This window comes from Apus apus, chromosome 11, assembly GCF_020740795.1.
Source record: "Apus apus isolate bApuApu2 chromosome 11, bApuApu2.pri.cur, whole genome shotgun sequence".
In the NCBI taxonomy this organism is placed as follows: Eukaryota; Metazoa; Chordata; class Aves; order Apodiformes; family Apodidae; genus Apus; species Apus apus.
In genome coordinates, this window is record NC_067292.1 from 10,593,444 (window position 1) to 10,617,053 (window position 23,610).

At 37.2% G+C, this 23,610-nt stretch overlaps 2 protein-coding genes across 8 annotated transcripts in view; one reads left to right on the plus strand and one right to left on the minus strand.

The window, feature by feature from the left end:
• Positions 1–255: 255 nt before the first annotated feature.
• FAAP24 (FA core complex associated protein 24) lies at positions 256–4,444 on the minus strand. Of its 3 annotated transcripts, XM_051629444.1 has the most exons (6): positions 4,117–4,444; positions 3,983–4,034; positions 3,675–3,811; positions 2,890–3,029; positions 2,432–2,584; positions 256–1,815 (listed from the first exon to the last, which is right to left on the minus strand). In XM_051629444.1, the coding sequence occupies exons 3-6, from the start codon at positions 3,772–3,774 to the stop codon at positions 1,573–1,575; spliced, it is 636 nt and encodes a 211-aa protein (XP_051485404.1). In that variant the 5' UTR covers positions 3,775–3,811; positions 3,983–4,034; positions 4,117–4,444; the 3' UTR covers positions 256–1,572. The 3 variants fall into 3 exon arrangements, with proteins under 3 accessions (XP_051485404.1, XP_051485403.1, XP_051485402.1); XM_051629443.1 differs by lacking the exon at positions 3,983–4,034 and having other exon boundaries at positions 4,092–4,444; XM_051629442.1 differs by having other exon boundaries at positions 3,983–4,444.
• Positions 4,445–4,655: 211 nt separating this feature from the next.
• CEP89 (centrosomal protein 89) overlaps positions 4,656–23,610 on the plus strand; it is a 29,172-nt gene continuing 10,217 nt past the window's right edge. For 2 of the 5 annotated variants that reach the window (XM_051629321.1, XM_051629323.1), the window contains exons 1-17: positions 4,656–4,763; positions 6,400–6,506; positions 7,750–7,905; positions 8,501–8,699; positions 9,873–9,978; positions 11,538–11,569; positions 12,392–12,446; positions 13,838–14,056; positions 14,441–14,583; positions 14,946–14,996; positions 16,130–16,213; positions 16,838–16,945; positions 18,039–18,150; positions 18,379–18,559; positions 19,435–19,602; positions 19,921–20,062; positions 21,199–21,288. In XM_051629321.1, the coding sequence (XP_051485281.1) occupies positions 4,725–4,763; positions 6,400–6,506; positions 7,750–7,905; positions 8,501–8,699; positions 9,873–9,978; positions 11,538–11,569; positions 12,392–12,446; positions 13,838–14,056; positions 14,441–14,583; positions 14,946–14,996; positions 16,130–16,213; positions 16,838–16,945; positions 18,039–18,150; positions 18,379–18,559; positions 19,435–19,602; positions 19,921–20,062; positions 21,199–21,288 (1,992 nt within the window). In that variant the 5' untranslated portion in view covers positions 4,656–4,724. The remainder of the gene's footprint in view (positions 4,764–6,399; positions 6,507–7,749; positions 7,906–8,500; positions 8,700–9,872; positions 9,979–11,537; positions 11,570–12,391; positions 12,447–13,837; positions 14,057–14,440; positions 14,584–14,945; positions 14,997–16,129; positions 16,214–16,837; positions 16,946–18,038; positions 18,151–18,378; positions 18,560–19,434; positions 19,603–19,920; positions 20,063–21,198; positions 21,289–23,610) is intronic. The other 3 variants (XM_051629322.1, XM_051629324.1, XM_051629325.1) reach the window with 3 other exon arrangements.

Sequence of the window (23,610 nt, forward strand, 5' to 3'; positions counted from 1 at the left end):
TGGGCTTACCAAGTGCCATACAAATACATTTGTATTTGTATTTGCCATACAAATACATTTTTCTGTCAGCTAACTAAACACTCATTCTACACTTCAGGCAAATATTAACTTCATGGCAAGTTACATTCTTGCTCAGACCACAGGAATATTTTTAACAAGTTCCTATCCGCAAGGATGTATAGGGCTACTAAAAATAAAGGTTTGCATTAGATTAGTAGTTCAGCCTGTAACTCCATGAGTATTAATTGTTACTACTTCAGTTGAACTTTATTTAATGCGCTGAGCGGATGGACAGTTGAAGTAGTAAAAACATGTTTGCCTTGCAACATCAATAGCCACTTACCTTGATATGTGAAATTCAGTCACCATCGCAAAGCAAGAAAGTCTGAGGGAAAAAAATCTAAACAGACAGATTTCTAAAGAAGCTTAATCATTCGCTAATTGTAAGAAATAGTATCTTATTCCGTAAATTGATAGAATTTAGTCAATTAAATAGTTATGCCTAAACTATATTTTCATCCCAAGTAAGGATCAGTATAAATAACAGGTGTATCTGCTGCCCCTCTAACCAGTGGATGAGGTTACTTACAGAGGTGCCAAGGGGCCATTATTCTCATCTCTAATTTAAAAGAGGAGGCTTAAAATCCTGCTCAGCTGCCTTCCTGCTGTGATCCAAAACCCAAGTAGTATGAAATAAGCTTTTCATACACCTCCTTAATTGGGTACATAAGACAAAAGACAACTTTATGCTTACTAAACATGGTAAGAATACAATTTAAAATAAAATGCAAGATATCAGGAAGATCCTTCCTCCTCTTTACAAATAACTTTTGAAAATATTAATACTGGAATTACAGGATTACCTATTATTTTTGAGCAAAGCTTGCCATATTTCTTTGTAGTGCATTATAATTTAACAATGTAGTATTATTTATAATTTATACGTAATAGATAATTATATCATTAAAACAGATGGTAATTTATTATTATCCCAAGCTATTCAAAAGCACAACATGAATTAAGCAAGATTTTGGATATTGCACACAAAAGAATGTGATAACACTCAGTGAAGAGAAAAAGGACCCAGAGAAAGAAATTAATGTAAAATCAAGGATGTGTTATTCCAGTTGGACTTTCAAAAGGAATTAAATTATAAATCAAAGATACTACTTCAAAGCAATGTATGCTAACTTTTTTAAAGCATGGTAACTCACATTTCCAATTACTGAGAAGATAAAACCACCCACATTAACATTTCTGGAAGACAAAAGGAAGCAAGCAAATTGTTTTTCCATTTTTTAATGTGGATGCTGAAAAAGACAGCTCTCTGTTTTTTATACAAGGTAGATGCAAAGCCCTTTACAGCTCTCTTTGCAAGGCTATTTTCATAGCTCAATCTACAAGAGCAGAACAGCTGTAAAGAAGCAGCAGCAGAGAAATATTTACACAATTAGTCAACACCCCCCAGTTGTTCCCAGGATTATAGAAATTATCATAATGTGATTATTAAAAACGTTATAATTCACAAACAAAAAAAGGCTTTGTTTTCCAAAACAGCACTACACATGCATGTCAGGAACATAAAAAACTGTGTATTTGTTGTGCTACCGTTTGTCCAACCACTTGCTCAAGCTCATTGACGGATGCATTACAAAGCCGGTGGATGCTTCCAAACTGTTGCAGTAAAAGCAGAGCCTTCGTTTTCCCAACTCCTGGAATTTGTTGCACTGTCCGAAACACTGATGGCTCTGCTAGCTGAGAACGCTGTTTACGAAGAAAGGGGTTGCTGTTGTGATCCTTACTTTGTTCACGGACCTGAAGCAAAACAAAACTGTAAGTGACGCCGAGTGCCCTCTGCTGGAGCTCGGCTTTTGGTTTTAAAATCGTTTCTTTAATCTCCAAAGAGTTCAATCCAATCACTAGGAAGTTTTACAAACGAGCTCCCTCCTTATGTGTGTGCCCTTATTAAGGCTTTTGATGCAGATCCACACAGTCTCACTGGGAAACCAACAGTTTCTTAATACCAACCGTGAATTAAAACAATGATTTTATCATCTTTTTGATGCAATCAGAGAAAGGATAAAGGAAAAGAGAACACAGTTTCCCCCACAAAATCTCAAGTCAGTTTTGGTAGAGAACCTAAGTGAGGATTGCCTAAAGCTATCCAATGCCACCTCAGTGCACAATCATGTTGAAAAAATCCAGTATCCTTCAACGTTTTTCTTGGCTCCCAAATGAGCCCGCTTTCCTCTTTTCCACATTAGTATTGCACAGCATTTATTTATTCCTTACATTCAAACAACAAAGTATGTTGCATTGCCTTAAGATCCCAAGTGTTCTTTCTGAAATGAGTTATGATTGTGGGAAAACAGTTAATTCTCCTTGTGTCCCATATTTTAATAATTGTTTGTCCACTAACATAGAAACTTACTAGCTGAGTAATAAGTTGAGAAGCTTCTCCTTGATTTGCCACATGAAGCAACACCATTCCAAGTTCTAGCATAACAAGCTTTTGTACTGCCAAGAAGTACTGATCACTTATTGGGGTTTTCTCTACAATTACAATTCCCCTGAGACTGCTGGCCTGCATTGAAAGGAAATTAGAAGAAAAGACCTGGTTAATAGCAAACTGATACAATGCAACAGAGAGAAAACTTCTGTCAAAAATGAGCAAAAGCAAATCAGAGGAAGAACAGAGGTTACAGCAACAGTACTGGAATTTAATAGAGCATTATTACACAGCTGTGTAATTTTTCAGTTTTCAGGTGGAAATGATCACAAAAGTTACGCTCCACTAGAATTTAAAAATAACACAAAAATGTTTTCAGAAGTATGGAATAAACAAATATAAATGGAAAACTTCTCATTTTCTTTACATGTAGTACTTACGTTTCTAAACCGAACCAATTTTCGTTTGAATTCATCCCCTGCAACCAAATCTGCTTCAGAAATATATAAAATGCAAGTTCTGTTTGAAAGATGAAAATCCACAAGTCCCAAGCCATCTTCAAAGATAAGTCTAATTTTCCCTTAAGGTGAGATTGTTAAAAGAAAAAAAAATTAAATTCAAAATTAGTTTAAAAATCTAATGACCACTCCACAGCACAACCTTCCTAACATGTCAGTAATCCCTGTGATCTGACAACTAATTTCGTGTTCTTTAAAAGCCTTTCTTCTCTTTAAGCAAAATCAGCACAAGCAGCCCAAAGTACTGTGTGACGTCTTTGGTAAAGCCAATTAATAGCACTCTCAAACTACAGACTGAAAGTGCTATAGCTTCTCGGTAAACTCTGGACTTCAAAAAATCATCAGATGTTATTCTTAAAGGATGGTCTTAATTTAGTTTGCTGTACCAAGAGATGACAGCACAGTCACGGAATCCGTGTAAATTCAAGGGACTTCAGGGAAAATGCATATTCACAATAGCCCTGTTTCTGTGGCTCCCAAGAAGCAGATACTTCTGCTTCTTCTGTACAGTGCTCAGCAACTCTGCAAATGTGAGAAAACTGACTACATAGATACAAGATAGACAAACAGGAATTTTTTAGCCTGCTAACATAGGCTGTACCACAAATGTAGCACCAGTAAAACACATTCTAGCATCTCAGCAACACTGGGTGACAGAGGAAAATGCTTTGGCTGAACTGTTGTTCCTCCAATCTGTTTGCTCTTACCTTGTAGCCTCTGGGCTATCTCTGATCCTCTCCACTTCTCATTTCCAATCACATGCCCATAAGGGACATCTATAACAGGAACGTTTGCTTTCGTTGTCATCCGACCTTTAACTCTTTACTTCAGCAGCAGTTACACCCTAGTAGGAAACGCAGAATATATACTGACACATTTTTATAAACCCGTTTCAAATTGAATTTTATTATTAAAATGTGTAAGATGTAATACTCTGGAAGAGACACTATCTCCTCCCCGAAGCTATTTTACAGTTACAGCTAACATAGCAAAATCGGTAGGCGTTGCTATTTACTTGAATAGAGGCTGTTGCCTTGGAAGCTCCACTCCCAACTTTGCCAGTCAATCTGAAAAACACCTGAATTAAGACACACAGGTGATAAAAAAAACCCACAACAACCCACACCGCCTTTCTGTGCCTTTGTCCACCCTCGCCAGGAGAAAGTCCGCTTCAAAGCTGACTCCAGACGCATCTCCAGCCTTCAGCCGGCAGAAGTCGCCAGACAAATCACCAGACGGCGGTGGCTGGCGGAGATAATTTTCAGGTTTGCCAGCTCTGCGCGGTGCTCAGGCTTCAGGGGGGAGGCCGCGGCCTCTGGGGCTACAGGGCGAATTAAGAAAAAAAAAGCCAAAGAGGAGCGGGGACCACCGTCCCGCCACCCCCTGCAGCCCAGCCCAGAGCGGGGACACCCCAAGAGCGGCCACCGCCCCCCCTGAGCTGCCCGGAGGAGGCCGCGCTCCCTCAGCGCTGCGAACTGCCCGCCCAGCCGCGCGCCTGACTGACAGCGCCGGCCGCCAATAGGAAGGAGGGCGCTGGGCGCGGGGACCAATGAGAAGGCGGGGAGGGGCGGGCCCAGCCACGGGTAGGTTGCTACGCCCGCAGGAGGGCTGAGTAAGGCGCGTGCTGATTGGGGGAGCGCAAACCCGCCGCGAACCCGCCGCGCCGTTGTTAGCAGGCGGGGGGCGACGGGGCGAGCGTCCCAAGCGGGGAGAAAGTAGGAGGAGGCGGCGGCCCGGCCCGGTCCCCGCCGGCCCCGATGGCGCTTTTTTTCAGGAGAGGCCGGAAAGGCTCCTTCGTGAGTATCGCCCGGGTCCGGGCAGGTCCCGTCCCCGCGAGGCAGGGTGTGCGGGGCAGGCGGCGGGTCTGCCCGGGCGGCGGCCCCGGGGAAGGCGGCTGCGCCTCGCGGGCTGCGCCGGTGGCCTCTGCAGTGAAAAACGGGGCGAAAATAAATCCTAAACAAAGAAAAGATGACGTCCGGAGGCCGAGCGCTGGGATGCCGGTGTTCCCGCCCCTCCGCCCCGTCCCTGCCCGCCTGCCCTCGATAAGCGCCGGGACGTGGCGGGACGGGGGCAGTTCCCGGCGCCCTCGCTCCGGGGAGGCCGCTGGGAGCCGGGGCCCCGCGAGGGGAAGCGCAGCTCGCTGGCTCCCGCCGTGTTGGTGTTGGTCTGTCGTCTTCCTTTTCCTGTGGGATGACAGCAAGCATCCTTTTCCCTCAGCTGTATTCCCTGGCAATTACAGTATGACAGCTGCAGTCAGCAGCCGCTGGGGAGCAGAACGGCTCGCGCCAGACACTTCAGCGTTAGAGAGCAGTGCGTTCGCAAGATAAAACCGAGTAAAAAGACAGTCTTTCTAAGGCACCATTTAGTTATTTGATGTGGCTTCCTGTAAAGGCAGAAATATTTACCAGTTTACCTGTTCATTATCCTGTTGAAGACAATTAGGGAATAACTGAAAAAAAAAAAAAAGTTTTAATCTCTGCAGCAGAGACTTAGTTGTTCTTAAAAAAAAAAAGTAACATCTGGCTGAAGGTGCTGGACTTTATTATGACACAGTACTTTCTGATGCCTAGAGAGAGGACAACGGGCATAAATTCAAACACAGACAATTCAATTTAATAATAAAAAAATACTAATAACACGGGGAGGGTGGGCCAACAATGGAACAGGTTGGCCATGGAGGTTGTGGAGTCTCCACCCTTGGAGATACTCAAACCCCAAGTGTACAGGGTCCCAGGCAACACTCCAGCTGGTCCTGCTCTGAGCAGGGACTTGCACTAGACAATTGCCAGAGCTCCCTCCCAGCATCAACCACTATGTGTTTCCATTCCAAGTACTCTTTCTGGAACTCTGGTTCCAGGTTTTCTGAGCTGGTGTTTAATGTTGCCCTTTAAAAAAAAATGTTTGGTTTGCTGATAAAAATGCATTATGATTTTTTAATTTTTTTTTTTTTTTTAAATTCAGGCTGAACATTTGTCTGCCAGACTTGTTTAGTGATAGGTTTTTCTGCTGCTGCTATAACTTCTGACTGACAGACTCTTTCTTCAAGGGATTAATATTACTCTGAAACAGAGTTCAAATATTTTGGAAAAAAAGTTAATTTCTAGTACTTTTTCATGTATATATGCACAAGAAAAAATGTAGTAAGTTAAAATTCTGTTTTTGAATATGCTATAGTGGGTGGAAAGCCTGTATTGCTGGGTCTTAAGTAAACTACATTTCTAACCTTCATTAGCAGCTGTTTGTACATGTTAAAAAGTTACACTTGGAACCATTTCAAGTCATCTGTTTACATTAATTGCATGTAATTGTTCTTCTGTTTTATATTATTTTGCATTGTTAGTTTTTGTGCATGTCCAATTCTGTATTGTTTGGGTTTTTTTTCATTGTGATACTTAAAGTCATTGTCAACTAATTTTATTTTAAATCATTTAGAAACATATAGCTCATGGCCTGGTCCCTGCTGCTACCATAGCTCCTAAACCTGCAGTTCCCCGCACCCCTCCCCCTCGTAGTCCAAACCCTTCTCCAGAAAGGCCCAGGTAGGTTTTGAGTTATTTTTCTTTTGTTTCATCAACAACAGTAGCATGATTAGAAGAATTGCATGTCCTTGCTGCAGCATTTACATAAACTTTTTCATAAACAATATATTTTTACTGGGAGCAGTTCCTTTCTTTGAACTTAAAAGATACCTATTTTTTCCCACCCCTAAGCATGTTAAATAATGAGGACGAAGACCATTATGAATATGTAACTTATAAATCTGAATTAATTAAAGACCAAATGGACTATTTGAAGTTAGGACCGTTTTTAATTTGGCTGCTAGAGTAGAATGTAGGACTGTAGCAGGACTAGTACCATGAGTCAGGACATTTTTAACTCATTACAAAAGCATAAACATTACTAACATGCCATTTTATTGCATATTAAAAAAAAGTAGGAACTTAAAAAATTGGCATGTAAAACCATGTTGGCTTAGATTTGAATTAGCTACATAGGCAAGTTATATAAAGAGAAAACACAAATTTTTCTTTTTAATTTGTAACTTCTTACAGTTTTTCTTATGTTTTCTCTGTTTAGTTCAGTTCTGGTTCTTTTCCTTGGTCTTTCTAGTGTCTGTAACATTCCTACTTAATCCCACCTCATTCCTTTTTCCTTTTTGGCCTCCAACTTGTCATTCCTGTTACAGCCCTCCTTATTTATCTCCTTTACTCTTTGTTCCTACTCTTTTTGTCCCGCTTCATCTTACCCTTCTCTGCACTCTGCAGCATCCCACAAACAGGCACTTGTATCTGCTTACCCTTGCCTGGGCCTGCAGTGTGCCAGCATTCATTTACAGCTTCAGAGGCATCAGGAAAAGGTTCAGGATAGGGAAATATGGAAACTTGAGGACAAAGTAGCAGAACAGGGAACATTTTCAACACAGCACCAGGGAACATTGTTATGGTTAAGGGGAATTCAAGTACTGTAAATTATCTATGTCAGTTTTGAACATGTAACTCATATTCCATGATTTTCATGCACGTGATTTGGGATAACCAATAGGTAATGTACTTTACTCTTAGATGGCTGCATTATGATAGCTTGCCCAGTTTTGTGCTTTACTTTGGGAGATAATAGTTTATACCCAGTCCCGTAGCACTTCAGTGGTGTTCATGTGTGTTAACTGTGAACTTTCTGCTTTGCTTAAATAGTGAAGACATTTTGCAATGGAAAAAAATACAAAATGTAGACCACGGAGAAGACATCAGTGTTGTTTCATGGCTTTACTCTGTTTTCTTCCAGGTCTGCCCTAGCAGCAGCCATCCTTGCAACAGCACTAACTGGGCGCACTGTTGCTATTCCTCAGCCTCGGCAGCGATCGCTTTCTGAAAGTGATGCCACCTGTGTGGAACAAGAATGCCTTGAACCATATGCAACAGTCACAGAGCTCAGAATGGGGTAGTGTGCACTTTCTGGTTTGATAGATTAGAAGTAAAATTTGTCAATAATATGATTTCACCGGAGAGTTACAGCAAACTAATTCAACTTCTCATGTTAAAGCCACTTACATTTTTGTTACTACATCATAAATCAGGTCTGAAGTATCCTTATTCCTTGTCTCATGAAGTTATGCCATCCATTCAATCTTTACAGAGGTGATTTGGATTGCACAGCAGTCACAAGTAAAAGCATGTTATTATTTCTGCCAAATGACAATCAATTACACAAATATTTAATTATTGAAGAATCATCTGAATTACATGTCGGATGTTTCCTTTGTGCTAAATAATTATTTCAGACTCTTGGTAGAATCAGCAGTGTTCCATCTCTAATCTGGCATTTTCTTTAGGATAGAGAAGAAAATGTAGTTTCAGTGTTAACTGTCTATTTTAAAGTACACTTTTACGCTAGATTTCTTGCTGGCAGCAGGCAGAAGCATAGATGTCCATCTGTGTTAGCTGTTTCAACTTGTGTATATTCTAAGACCCATGTTTACATCTTTTGAAAGAGTAACCAACACTGAAATAGCCTTCACACTGCTTTCTACTTGCAGGCCCAACTGCAAACTTGATGGTAGTCACAGATCTGTGCAATCCCTGGAAACAACAGGCAATTATTGTGATGATGAGGACATGGAGACTTACTTGTCAGATGCTGATAAAGAGGCAGAGTCCAGCTGTCACAGTAATGAGAGATGGGGAGAAGGCTTTAGCACCAATGCTATTTATGCTGTTCCCTGCAAAAAGATAAAGGTAGGATTTCAAATCTATTAATTCCTTTACAGTGTTATAATATATTAATGCAAATGTTAACTGTTTTAAAGTATTTTCATTCTCTTTTTACTCTTTAGACATTTATTCAGTTTTTATTTCACATACTTCTTTTTGTGGTTTATTTACTCCTGTCTGAGTTAGGATTGTTTGTTGATTCTCACAGATCTTATATCTTTGATTAGTAGGAGCCTTTTTATATTAGGAAGACACTGGTATTCTGCATAATTATTATGCATAATTTAGTCTTGTAAAATGTCCAATATTTTGAGTGTGATAAATATAGAGCTGATTATTTGTTAAAAGCACTAGGAACTTTACTTTTACAAATGGTGAAAGCTTAGTTATTGATTCAGTATTGTGCTAATGAGGAGAGACCTATACAGAGACTGAGAGACTGAGAATAAAACAAAATAAATTGCCTTATTGTCTTGAAGACCAGTGGATTTTTCTGTATTGCACGTTTGGATTGTCTTAGCCATCAATGAGCAGCTTGATACTCCTAGGCACATGTAAAGTTCAGTTTGCATCTCTGTCCAAAATGATATAAAAATTAGCAAACAGGAGGAAGTAACAGAGTAGTAAAGAGGCAATAAAATGCCATGTATGTGAAAGAAATCAGAAAACACCTGTGTTAAGAGATAGTAGTCTGTAAGGGGAGGGGGAAAAAAAAGGGAGTGAGAGGTATATGTGGGACACTGGTAGGTAATCAACAGGGGAAAAGCAATGAAGACCATGTTTAAAGTTATTCCTTAATCCCCTAGTACTGTGACACAGCAGATAAATGGCTGATCTTTTATTAAGAGCAAGTTTAGATATGACACAGAGCAAACAAGATAATTTCACGCTCTTGTGACTGAATAAGACGACAGGGAGTTTTGGCCTTGTGACCTAAATGACTCATTTTCCTGCTTCCAGTTGATCATTGTAAGGCTTAGATTTTATTTACTTAGAACCCTAAAACAAAAAGTGTCTTGTCATTTATTATCTTAAAATATTGGAGGACAATTTCAATATTGGAGGACAATTCCAAATGTGACTGGGACATAGGTACATAGTACCTGGGACATAGTAAAGTTTTCATACAGGTATCAAGACATGGGGTTTTTTAACAGTGTTACCATAATGTAGATTGGGTTGTCTGTTTTTACACAGGAAGAGCGTCCACCACCTCCTAGTACTAATGCTGACAAGGAAGAGGTGTCTTCTCATGAAACTGAGTTTCAGGTGCTGGTGGATGAGTCAAACATGCAAATAGGAGGTAAATAAACTTACTTCAGTCAAAATGCTGTACCTTTAATACTGTGGGGAAAATTTTTTTTTTCATAAAATACTACATGATAACAACATACTCCTTTTTTAAAAAAAAAAGACAGTGAAAGAAATGCTACTTAAATACTTAGCTATTTCTAGTAGTTACAGAGAAGTAGAAATCCACATAATAAGGGAAGATTTGTCTATATTCACTTAATAGCTGAATCTCCTAAATGTCCACTGTCAGTGAGTGTGAAAAGAGATGGGGGGGAAAAAATCCCAAAAACCTCAGATTTGTGAACTCTCTCTTGTCTAGTACAGTCACTCTCTGCTATGTTTCTGTCGATTAATATGGCAGAATCAATCCAGTTTACACTCTGGGAACTATTTGAGTGTTGCTGCACTCTAAAACTGGGGGGAAAAAAAAGTAGAAACTATCAATGTTAAAAAAAGCTACAGAGAGAGAAGAAAACACTTTAAATCAGTCATTTTTCTTGGATAAAAAAATGTCATGCCTGAAAATCAGTAGTAGGGACTTTTTAATAATCAAATGGCATGATACTGGTATTGTTCATCCTTTCTACAGAAGTTGTATCATTCTTGCTGTCTTTTAAGGTGTGGACCTTAAAATTGTACATCAGGTCACTCAGGAAGGTTCTGATAGAGTAGATAGGTGAACATGACCATCAGTCTCAGGTTATCACCCTAAGCTCTGAACTATTAAGCTTCACAAATAATGTCTTTGCAATAAGCAATTTCATTAGATGAGGGACATTTGTTTCAGAACTGGACATATCTTACAACAACAGAATATCATGGAGAAAAAATATGACAAGAGCAAGACCACTCTACCTGCATAGGAGTTTTACTGTATAAGTATCAGGAAAACAGGAAGCGAGAATTTATTCCAGAGCTGCAAAATGCAGTTTTTCCAGAGGATGGTAGCACTCGAGTAGCTATTGGAGAAGGACAGAGCACAACTGAGTCTCTTTTAAAAGATCTTTTTTTCCCCCAAGTTTTATTCATGTTGGATCCCAGTGTTGTTTCATATTATTTCAATGTAGTTATTTTAAAAGCTTTATAGAGAACAATATCCAGAAAGAAGAGGATTGCTTTGGTAAAACCATTTTGGAAGTGGATACATTGAACTGAAAATAATAGGATATAGAAACTGTTTCTAATCCCTATTTTATGTAGTAAGTGCTGCAGATTTTGGAAGCTTTCATATCTTACTTGTCTTGTGGAGAGATGCAATAGGATTCAAGCCCAGTAAAATAAATGGAAATATTTCATTTGTCCTTTATTCAAATTCTAAAGAACTACTGCAAGACAACAACAACACATTTCTTCCATAGCTGCATCTGTACAGTTTGAGGTAAAAGAAGGTCTCACATCAATATCCTGTTACTCCATGATAACTTAGTGATCTAAGTTGTGGTTCTGGGAAGACTTTGTTCATTTATTTGCAGTGTATTTGTGAATTTATATATCCATACAAGCCCTTTTAATTTATAGACTCACTCATACTTTTGTTTTTAATTAACTGAAATATCTGTTGTTCTTTAGCAGAAAACCAGCACCCTGGCTTGAATTTAAAGGTAAGACTTAGATGAAGTTTAATTTGTGATGCATTTTGGAACAAAGGGTTTTACAAAGAGCTAGTTTACAGTTACTTAAAATAAAACTAATTTATTGCCAGTTTGGAACCTTTTTCTTTTGGAGTACAAGAATGGCTAATAATTCCTTTTGAAAAATACCACTATAGAGGTGTAATAGGGGGTATAATAGCTGGGGGGTTATTATTTTAATATATTTTTTTTAACATATCTTCTGTTGTTCCTCATGTGAAAGAAAAAAGTGGGAGTGGGAGACACCATGTTATAGCAAGAGGTAACTCTTACTGATAATTTTCAAATTCTGAGCCTGGCTTCATCAGATTTTCATCTAGTTTTCCAGGTGGGCCTAGCTGACTGCTTTCATAAGCTTGAAAAAGAAGACCCAAAAATGTGATTTCTCAGATCAGCTTGCTAAAATATTATTTACAAAAATGGTCAGTTCTTCCATTGTTAACATAACTATTTTTTTTTTGAGTTCTTGACCACATAAATTTTCTTTTGAAGTTGTTTTTGAGTTTTGACTCATTCTGGCATCGGTGTCTTGGTATATTAAATCACATGGCATCAAATCCTTACTTCACTGCTGTTCCATAAAAACGTTTTCACCAGCAAAGGGAAAACAAAGTTCAAGATGGGTAAATGACAAATTGTATATTGTCAGTAGTGAATCCATCCTTACATTTTGCTGATACGAAAGAAACTGCTTCAAAAGTTCTCAAGTTTTCCAACAGGGATGCTGTTCAGAGTAGTTCAGAAAGGATAACTGCTAGAGCAAATTGTCTCACTTTTTAATTATTCTTCTAGGAAGAAAAACCATTAGCTGAAAACCTGATCCGTGAAAAGCCTCCACCATCTCCAGGTGCTTCTGATTTTTCTGTGACTTTACTATACACTTTCACTTTAATAATATGCATGTGTATGTAAAAGTACATGTTCCTGCTTGTGTTCTCTAAGGCTAATTTGGGGGCTGGGAGCAGGGCGTATTTCTCTTGTACAGAAGATGAGAAAGTGCTGAGTGCTCTCTGATATGTATAAAACCAGTAGTGGCAGGCTTTTTATGTTAGGTATTTTAGACTTGTTTTTATTTTTCTGAGTGACTGTTGAAGTCTTAAGTAAATGATGTGAAAAAACGTAATGAAATTGAAGTCATCCTGGAACTCTCCAATCCCTAAGTTTCATCTACAGTACAGGATGTCACCTTTATTAATTATCCCATCCCAACTGAAGTGGTTAACATACAGTGATATGAAATAAGTGGTCTGCCTTCAGCTACTGTCTCAGCTATGTGTTACTGCATCCACCTAACAATTCCAGACTGTGTGTGTCACATGGGTGGGTATGTGCCTATCCTGAATTCATGTCCTTCTGTGTATTTCTGTGCTGTCAAGTATCTTGTGCCTTCTCAGAAGAAGTTAACAGTGAATATAAGTGCCTGAGGTAATACTAAACACACAAATATATGTCAATATATTAATACTAATTACAGTATTATACTAATTATAGTATTATACTATTTGATGACAAATATATGTAATCAATAACAGAGATCAGTCTGTATTTCAAAACCAATTCTGGGGTTTTGTTTATATCGTATACTAAAGAACTGTTCTGTACTAAGTTATATTCACACCTGTATGCTCTTAGATTATGGTGGCTCTTAAAGGTCTGATGCTAAGGGTAGAATCTCAGCCTTCACTTTAATAGGAAAGCTGCTTAGCCCATCCTGATGAAAAGAAAAATGTTTAAGTGTCATCCATTCTTACTGATGCAACAATATATCCAAGATTTTGCAGATGGTCTAAAATTTTACTTTTGTAAGGACTGTTAAGTAACTTCTACTCAGTAGCAGATTATTGAAGCCTGTTCAGGGGGGAAGGAGGATAAAGCTTTCATTACATAGGTGATTAAAATACACACAAAAATACACTTTGCTTACTGCAGTGGATATTTGTCTCACCTCTCTAGGCACCCATACTAGGGAGAGGGAGATGTGCTGACACTTTCTTTGCCCAATAATGAAGGAACATTTTCAGTTTCTGAGGGAAAAGATGGGAACTTGCTGCCACTCCACTCTGTCTATCCAAATCCACTTTTTTCATTCTCTCTGGCCTTCTGGGAGCTATGAGCTGATGTATTGCTTACAAACTATGACTCATACTTAATGCTAATATTAGAAAAAAATTATAATTTGCTGAAAACTCTTACTCCAGTCTGAATTCCATCTAAATACATAGCCCTGTGGCATTACAGATGTGTCTATTCGGGCCAGGCAAGCACAGGAAAACGTGACTAAAGAAAAGCTCAGAGAACTTAAACAAGAAAACTGGTCTCTGAGCAAGGCATACCAGGCTATGGCCCAACAGTGTGAAGGGACAAAACAGCAAATGGAACAACAGCAAATCAAGCTGAAGAGACTAGAAAAAGAAAACAGAAGACTTAAAGAAGCTGCAGAGAAGTCAAGTAGAGAAGGTGGGGAGAACATTATTTCAATATAAGCTGTTCTGTAGTTACCTTGTTTGATTTTTCTAATTTCTTAAAACCTATTCCTGCACTAGTAGGTTTCCAGTCCTTGATTTCAGCAAGCATCTCTGCAGAAGTAGTTTCTGAACAGCATTTTCTACATTTGTAGAAATTTTGTCAAGGAATACCTAAAATGAAAAAAATTACTTGGTTGTTTGAAATGTAATGTCTTTTTATAGTAATTTTACATGAGATTATTCCATTACATTATTTTGACAGCGATTCTCTTATGCTTGTAGCTTATTGATTTTTTTTTTTCTTACAATTAACAAATTATTGTGAGCATTTATGGAATTTTGATTGAACATTATTGTTGGATATTTGTTTTAATAGAGGAGGCTACAGAATTACTTTCTCTCAGACAACAAGCACAAGAACTGGTAGATGAAAATGATGCTTTGAAAATGACAGTCCATCGTTTAAATGTAGAATTAAGTCGCTATCAAACTAAATTCAGGCCATTGTTCCAAGAAGAGGTGAGAATTTTAGTTATAAAGGCAGTTTGTACTGAAATGTTGCATTGTCCTTTCATCCATTTTTGAGTTTTTAAGACTGTTTTCTACAGATTTGCCACAGAGTCTACAGATGGCACAGGCTTTTTCTGAAATGTAAAATTACATTTATTGTTAAGTCTAACTTTAAGAAGTTAGACTTTCTTCTATATTAGTAAGATAATGAACTTCAGTTTTGTTGACTTTTTTGAGTGTGTTACATACGCAACATGTAATTAGAAACATCAGCTTGGTTGGGGCAACAGTTGTAACTACAGTGGACACTGGTTGGTGCTTCAAAAAGCGGGAAATAATTCCAGTATCTTTTTAAAAAAAATCTACTTTAGCATCTGAAACTGAAAAGTTTACCCATGAAAGGACCACCACCACCATGGCTGGTAAGTAGAATAAGATTTTCACTTACCTGTTAATTCCTTTCAAAGTAAAGCAGTAGAATTTCTTTACTAAACCCAAAATGTTTACAATGTTGCTTAGTTACTCTGATGAGCTATCACATACTAGAAGAATGTTATAAACATTTATTTGTTGCATAAAATGATGTAGGGCAGAACTTTGCAATGAATGTGAGCTGCTCCAGTTGAATTCTCAGTAAGCTGCAGACTGCACACAGTCACCAGCTTGGAGCTACTGATTGCAAATTAAGTAGAAGTACTGTTACCCTGAAAATCATAAATGCCACTTTCACTTAGTATTGTCTAGCAAATGGTTTGCTTAAAGGTCTGTTGCTTATTTTTTAATTTTCTTAATTGTTAATCTTCTGTTGTGATTACTTTTAAGATGATACTATAAGAAAACAGCGTATTTCACTGATTCTGATAGTAGGAATGGTCATGGATTCACTAGTAGCCTATGAACCTCTGGCAAATAGAAGGCAAATAGTCTCTGAAATGGAATGCATCTGTAATATGTGAAACAATTTCTCCTTGATACGCTAAGCACATCTTAAATTTTCCTTCCTCAATGATATTTAGAACAGAAGTAGGAAAGTCCCCCTTCTGCTCTTTCTAGCTATCATAGCCAAGAATCACATACGTATGCATTTAGTTTTGAAGATGCAAGTTTGAGTGTAAAAATTATTTTCCCACTTAGTAATGAATGTGGGCTAAATTTGATTATTATCAGCTGTATTCACTGTGGTGTTTCAGTTTGGTTTTGTATTAATTTTGGTTTTGTATTAATTTGCATCCACATTCAGCCATGTTACATATACTGATAAGTAATAGCAGCTTTTTAGTGAAGTGTGCAAGTACAGCATCCAGCCTTGTCCTTTCCAAAGGTTGCTCCTGAAGCAGCTCGTGTAAGTGCTTCTGCAGCATCATTTTGCACAGGGTGGTAGGTGTGCTTGTCTAAGTCCTGCACTTTGTCTGCAAAGCATATACCAAAAACCCTAAATAACTTTTAAAACTAGCAATATATAGCAAGAGGAATAGTAAAAAAAAAATTGATGAGATTATGTTTTGCAATTGAGTTACATGGTTTGGGGGTTTTGTTTTGTGTTTTTTTTTTCAAGTTGGATATGAAGTATTTGTCACCTCTTCTGTTGGCATACGAAGACAGAATAAGAGAAAAGGAAGATTTAAACCTTGAGCATGCGGCAAGTAGCCATTTAAAGAAAGCACACTTCTACACTAAAGCAAGGGATAAATCTACAGAATTTTTTAAAAGGGATTTATCTAATCTGTATTTTTCCTAAAATTAAGTGACTTTGTTTTACTTTTGCCTGCATGGTTGTTGTGCTAGCTTATCCTGCTTGGCTTGTATGTTTTTGTCAGGCTGTTCTGATGTAGAAGCTGACACTACACTGAGATGTACAAGACCTGTGCTCTCTGAACAGAGTAAACCATAAACACAGTCAGTGGTAGAAAGAATTTACTATGGTCACTGTGCTCTTCTGGTTACAGGCCTGTTTTATTTTATTTCTAGTTATTTACAGAATGAGCATAAAGGAATGGGTACTCATTTTTTTAGGTATGTGCTTAATGCAAACAAAAATGTGGCACAACTCAAATACCTATATTATTTTTAATCAAATATTACCAGATTGATGATGCAATTCAGAAGTTAAGTATGCACATCTGAATTAAAGTGAGTAGTGAAATAATATGCTGTTAACATAAGAATTAGAAGGCACCCAGGCATGTATATTTATAAATAAGTTCTTGTTGATGGAAAAGTTGAAACAAAAACCTTTAAAGGATTTTATGTGTCTGTCTTCCAGGAGGATATGAAGAATTTTAAAGTACGAGTTGAAGAGTTAGTGAAGGAGAATGAAGACCTGCATGAGCAATTAAAGAAAAATAACTTCATTACTGCTACAGAATGGCAAGTTATATTAATATAAATTAATGTAAAAGCTATTCATTAAGATTACAGATCTTAAGGAAAAAATTATGTTCCCCTCAAGCAAAATTAAATTTTGCTGAAGAGTTAATAGTTTTGGAAGTTACATCTTGTTCAAACAATATTGATCTGCAATGCCTGAAATAATTTTGGAGCAAAGAGAAAATAGTGAATATGCATGCACCTGAAGCCCATGCAATTCTGCCTCAGACCTTGCAGATTACACACTTAACTTTCACACTTCTACTAATAGTTGGAATATGCCAGTGATGTCAGAATATCCTTTGGTGGCAGAGGAAACTCTCACTATCTAGATATATGATGCATTTTTATCTAGGTCAGGCCACACAGGAACAAAGCACTTTTTTATATATTTGGGTTAGTTACTCTCATCAGAAAACCTTGGTAGTGAGTCTTATTTTGCTAAATGCTTGAATTTAAATTCATGTGATATCATCTGACGTTTAATTTCTACTTGCATGCTGGCTAACACTTCTTAAATGTATAAGATATTATTAGAATAACAAATAGTTTCTTAAGCTTTTGTTAACATTAGAATGCCTGGTATTGGTTTTCTTGAAAGTAGAATTAATACCAGTTATAAAGCAGAGAGTTAAGTTCTTTGCTCAGGATAGTTCAGTTTAAACACCCATCTTCTTCTCAGGCCCAGAAAACACACTGGCATTATTTTTCCAGAGATAAAAGCCAAGTAGATGGAAATCCTATCCTAGGCAGCTGGCTCTAGGTGCCCGTGCTTGAGAAGGGGAACTGAACCAGATGACCTCTAGAGGTCCCTGCCAGCCTTGACCATTCTTTGATGCTAGAATTTGAAATCACACAAACATATTTTTCCTTCTTTCTGTGGGGAATTTTTGCTTTAGTTAGTCAAAGATTTTAAATATTATAAGCTTACCTTGGGTTCTGACATTGCTTTCAGTGAGGGTTTTCAGATTATTAAAGAGGTTCAAACACTATTTCATAAGTTTACACTGTTGGAAATCAGTTAATTTTTTTTCCTTTGGAAACAAGTCAATATTTGAATTATATTTTATTTCTAAGCCAGTTGTCATTGCAGGCAGCAGCTGCAAACTCAGGCCAAGCTGGTCTTGGAAGAAAATGGATTGTTGATGGAGCAGCTTGAAATTCAACAAGCTAAAGCAAAAGACAGTCACAGGCAACATGTTCAAGAAGGTAAAGTGCTTGAGTTGCTAGCCCTGAAAAGCCCTTGTAGGTCTGAAAAGAAGTAGTCTTGAAGTTTTGGTACATTCCCAAGACAAACTTAAAATACAAAACAAACTGGCAAATCCACTGTTACATAATGCTATGAACAAACAGGAACGAACAGTTTAGTTGGGAGTTTCACTCGGTGATGGAATTAGTTTTGCTGTACCCAGGTTTTGTTGTTTTTCCCTCCCAAAGCTTCAAAATTGACTAAACAGATAATAATCTTAGAAGATAAGAAACGGAGTCAGGAAGAAGAGATAGCAGAGTACCAGAGGCAGCTGGAAGCTTTGCGTTCTACTTGTGAAGAGCTGAAAGCCAAAGTGGATAGCAGAATAGCAGCAGAGGAGCACTTTGCTTTGGTGAATGATTTAAAAAGGTAAGAGTTCACACATGGTGCACACAATTCTGCAGAGCATTCACATTAACAGATACCTCTGTAGGTAGGAGGCAAATGGAAACTTAGGCTGGTAATCTGTGAAGGCAACTACCAAAGTACAAAGAAAGGTAAAGAAATATTTAAAAAATACTGCCTCACTTTTTATAGACAAGTAAAATTACAGAAGGAATTTGGAATTCCAGCTCTAGAGACATCAGTAGAAATGTTTTACCATGGAGTACATACTGTTACATGTACCTTTTTTAAATAGTGAAAGAGAAAACATGAAAAATACAAGTTTTATCAAATCTTAATTCCTTCTATCAGCTCTACAGAAGATGTTCTCATTCTTTTGTTCCTGTCTTTGGGAAAATGTCTGAAGGATTCTGACATTCTAAACTAAAAATACTATGTTTATCCAGCTTTTAAACAATGCAGCACAAAAGTGCTGTCACACAGCACAGTCTGTAGTGTTTTTGACAAGACATTGTGTACGTTTGCTTTAAGAACAGGAGAGCACAGGTTACTGTTTTCTTGGTACAGTGCTTTCCTGAGAAATATTGAGGTCTTCTGTTTTGGCACTGCTGGTAATTTCTTTGAAGAAAAATTAGGAGGGGAATACATTTGAACCATATAGGCTATTTTTATAATTTGATTTCAAGTGCAGTCAGGATGAATTCATTTGAATAAATTTGTTTCTGTTATGATTAATTTATGATTTGTCATGAGAGTGTAATACCTCTCTGATGTCACCACTGAAAATAAGCAATTCTCAACATATCTTTTCATACCTGCAACGTGGGTATCTTATTATATAAGTTAGATTTTTAGTGAGGTAGGTCTGTACGTGATGCTTAAGCTGTTGGTTTTTGCAGCCATTTACAACAGGAGCAGGAGAAGCAGCGCTGTGAGGTGGAAGAGCTAACGGGGAAGATCACAGCACTGCAAGCTCAAAACAAGAAACTGTGTTTAGAGAAAAATAACTTCATGGCTGACAAAAAGATCCTGGAAACGGAGATGGAAAAGACACAGAAGACAAACAGGTCATATCACATTCTCATTTCCTCATGTGGAAATACTTACATTTCTAAAAATAACAGCACAAATATCTGTAAAAATACTGCCTGACACCCCACAATGTGTGACTTCTACCTATTACAGAAAAAACACATTTCCTGAACACATCTTGGTCACATATGAAGGCCTGGTTGTAAAGTAACTGCTAAGTTCTGTGATTTTATATGCAATATATTAGATTGTTTGAGACCACTACAAGTTGATTTGAACATGCAGTGCAAGTGCTTTTAATGCCGTTGTTAATTCCCAGCCTGAAGATTTTCCTTTTTCTGTTAATTTTATAGGAAATTAAAGAAGAAAATAGGTCTTTTGGAACTGCAGTTGGAGGAAGCAACAGAAAAAGAAATGATAACCCATCACTATCTAACAAACCTTATTGGCTTGGTGGACAAGATAGCTCAGGAACGTGATCATCTGACTATTTTTGTAATTACCTTTAAATAATTAATATAGCTTGATAGTTCACACAATTATCATCCTACTAGCACAATTTATTGTTAATTTGCATTACCAAAAAAGAAAGATATAATTTCAGTATAAAGATTTAGCTATTTAAATAGACCTTTGCAAATAGAACAGGAGCAGCAAAAGGTTATTTTCCAGAAGAGTGGTTATAACAACTTCCCTAATTTCTGGAGATAACATAATTAAGCCTTAACTCACATCAGCATTGCAGTCTGTAGTGGTATATATCAAGTTTAAAATAATTTTTAATCTGTTTTTAGAGATTGGCTTCAGTTATTGAAGCTACACGTATTTAAAAATAGCGTGCCATCATAAATTTTTACTATGTGTTTCTGAATCTAAAAGTAAACTACTATCCTTGAAGTGACCTGTATGGACATTCTACTGTGGAAGCACATGCACATTGTTGCTCATTTTTGGAAGTTACAAGCTTTTTGCAAGGCTGGTTGACAGCTTTGGAACAACTCAAGTTTTAGTAGTTCAAGGTGGTCAGACATAGCTAATCCTAAAACCTGGTTGTTTCTCTCTGGAATGCTTTCAGTGGATTTAGCAGTTGAAAGCTCTTTAGTTTTAAAATTATTTCATTGCTTACAGCTTATGGAGTGTTTGTTTCGATTACTTTTTATGTTTTAGGGAGAACGTAGTGCTTATAAATGATGGAAAGAGTCACAAGACAGAAGCGTTTCCAACACCACAACTCAGATTCCTTGCCTGAACCTGTGCCAATTTCAAGGGCTCTTTTGAGAGCAGACTACTAAATCAGACCCAGAAGGATGAGTCTCATGCATCCCAAAGGGATCCCTACATATACATACATTCCTCTGTAGAAAAATATGCAGAATTGGTTTGGTTTACAGTCTCAGTAGCTATGGATCAGAATTAAAATGTTTCAAGGTATTATTTTGTTAGTGAGATAGTATTCACCGTCAGTTGAGAAATTATTAATTAACCATCATTAGAATATTTATCAGGATTCTTTTTCCATCTTGTTTCTTCAGACTATTGGAGCTCAAAACAGAATAGCTTTTTCTTTCTCACTTTATGTATTTTATCTGCCCTAAAGTAATGATTACATTATCTGTACTCTATGTTTACAGAACAAATGTTTAGAAAATGAGAATCATGGTGTTCTCAACAAAATAGTAGAAGACAGTCTACGCTTAGGAAGACTGGAAGAAAAGGTTAAGGTAAGCAGTATTTCCAAGCTAAATATTATGTAAAACATTTTTTTTTTTAATTAGAAAAGTCAATAGTTAATCTATGTCAGCGTTTTCATGAAAGATTTATGGAATATTTTATTGAGAGTTTTTAAAGAACAAAACAGGTAATCACTGTAGTTTTCAGAAATGTCTTTTTCCACTATATTGGTACCTTGCATATCTGCCAGATCATTGCATTTACATCATTACCTGGAGAATTAGGACTAGTGTAAAAATAAGTTAAAATTACTTTATTTTTGTATTTAATTTTTGCTGTGTAGTGTAGCCCAATTATTCTCTCTCATTTTTTGAGGCTGTACTAATGCTTTGACTTGAAGTCCCTTACAATTAGATTTGGAAGAATGAAAAACATCTTAATTGTACAGTTACCTTTAAGTACTTCCATATGGCCATGGGACAGGAGCTTTAGAAACACAGAGGATGTTCAGACATGGAGCCTAATTATAGAATACATCATAGGTTATCTTTACAACTGCTCAAACAAATACAAAGCATCGTGTCTGACTGCACTATAACTGTGAAATGCATTTGAAACGTGTATTTTAACATCTTTGAGTTGACCATAAAAGGAATTACTTCAGCACCAAAAAAGGAAGGAAAGGACATCTGACTTGTTTTTTATATATATATATTTAAAGTAATACAGATCACAACTATAAAAATCTTTTAGCCATTTTTCACCCTCTTTTATGTCTATCTGAATTTATAAAACATTTTTGCTACCAAGACATTGGCTTGTATTCTCCTGAAATGCAGCTCTTCTGCAACTGAATAGTTCTAGTACTACTATAAGGAATAGAGAAGGGACTTAAATAAAACTAAGAATATTGACACTCGGTACATGCTGTGAAATTTAAGTGCAAAGGGAAATAAAAAAAAACCTTCTTAACCCATCAGCTCTTAATGGAAATTAGAAAGGAAAGCCTGTAAATAAAGTTTTTAAATATTGCTGTTTCTATTTAGCAAAAGACTAATCTACTTGCAAAACTTTTTTATAGCAAAGTAGAGGGTTTAACAGTCACAAAACACCTTAAAGTATCATCTACTCGTTTATCATATTAATTGAACTTTGCTAAAAGGTAGTATCTTCTATTTATTTGCTGGAAACCCCTTAATTTCCTATACACCTCCAGGCAGGTAATCCACTTTTCCAAAAAGAACTAATATTCATTTGTTCTCTTCAGTGATTTATGAAAAGTTACAGGGATTCTTTTTCTTTACATATAAAAAAAAATTTTTATAAGTTTACATACATTGTCTTAATTTTAGTTGGCTTCTTTTTAGTCACAAGACTCAAAATCCCAGTAACATAATGCAGTGCTGCATAGAGGATGAGCCATATTGCACACACTGCTTTTTCAGGTACTGCTGATAAAAAATTTCGTCAATGTGGAAAGGCAAAAGGATTCTTAACTTGGAATGTGTTTGCCCCCACAGTTCATGCACAATGCTAACAACTATGAAACTTGAACAGCAGTTTTAAGATGACTGATTTCCTACTTAGTTGAATAAGATAGATTGGAGGTCTCATTAGTCTGATGATAGCAGCTGGAGGAGTACTACTATCAGCTGCTTCAGGAAATCACAAATTGGGCAACTGCACTGTGTGTCCAGTTACAGGACAAATCTCTTAGGAGGTATTTAGGTGTAATCTGTCTCCAGTGATAATCACATTTAAAATGCATTCATTTCAAGGGTGACAGAACTATTATTCATGTGTCACGCTATTTCTTATCTTAGAAAGGGGTGTTTTGCATTGGCTTTTAGCCATCTTCAGCTATTTCAGTGAGATACAAGATAAGAAATACTAATTATATCTTGTCAATGAGAGCATACAGTTCTTGGCCTATGATGAAAGAAAAGCTGCTAGCCTACACGTCTGAGTTACTTACAAGTGCCTACACTGTGAGTCTGTATTTTTTACTTCTTAGACATAACCAGGTATCTTATGCTTCCCTGTTGGTGAATTTGTTGCCTCATATCTCAGCAGGCACAAGCTCATCTAAAACCATGTTACAGGTTAGATGCACCATGCTTGTGGCAAAAGATTCTTTGGGGCTTCCTTCACATCACTGCAATTATTATTTGAGGCCAGGAAGGAAGGAAGGGCAGGTGGGGCAGCCAATCTTCACTCAAAACATATGGCACACACTCTCTGGCCAGTGGTCATGCAAAAACCTGGCAACTCCATTCCTGTTAGTTCACTTCCTTCTGAATCAGGTCAGTTTATGCGTTGCACATAGAAGTGGATCTGGTCTTCTGGTCCAGAGCTCTTCCTGTTAATGGATT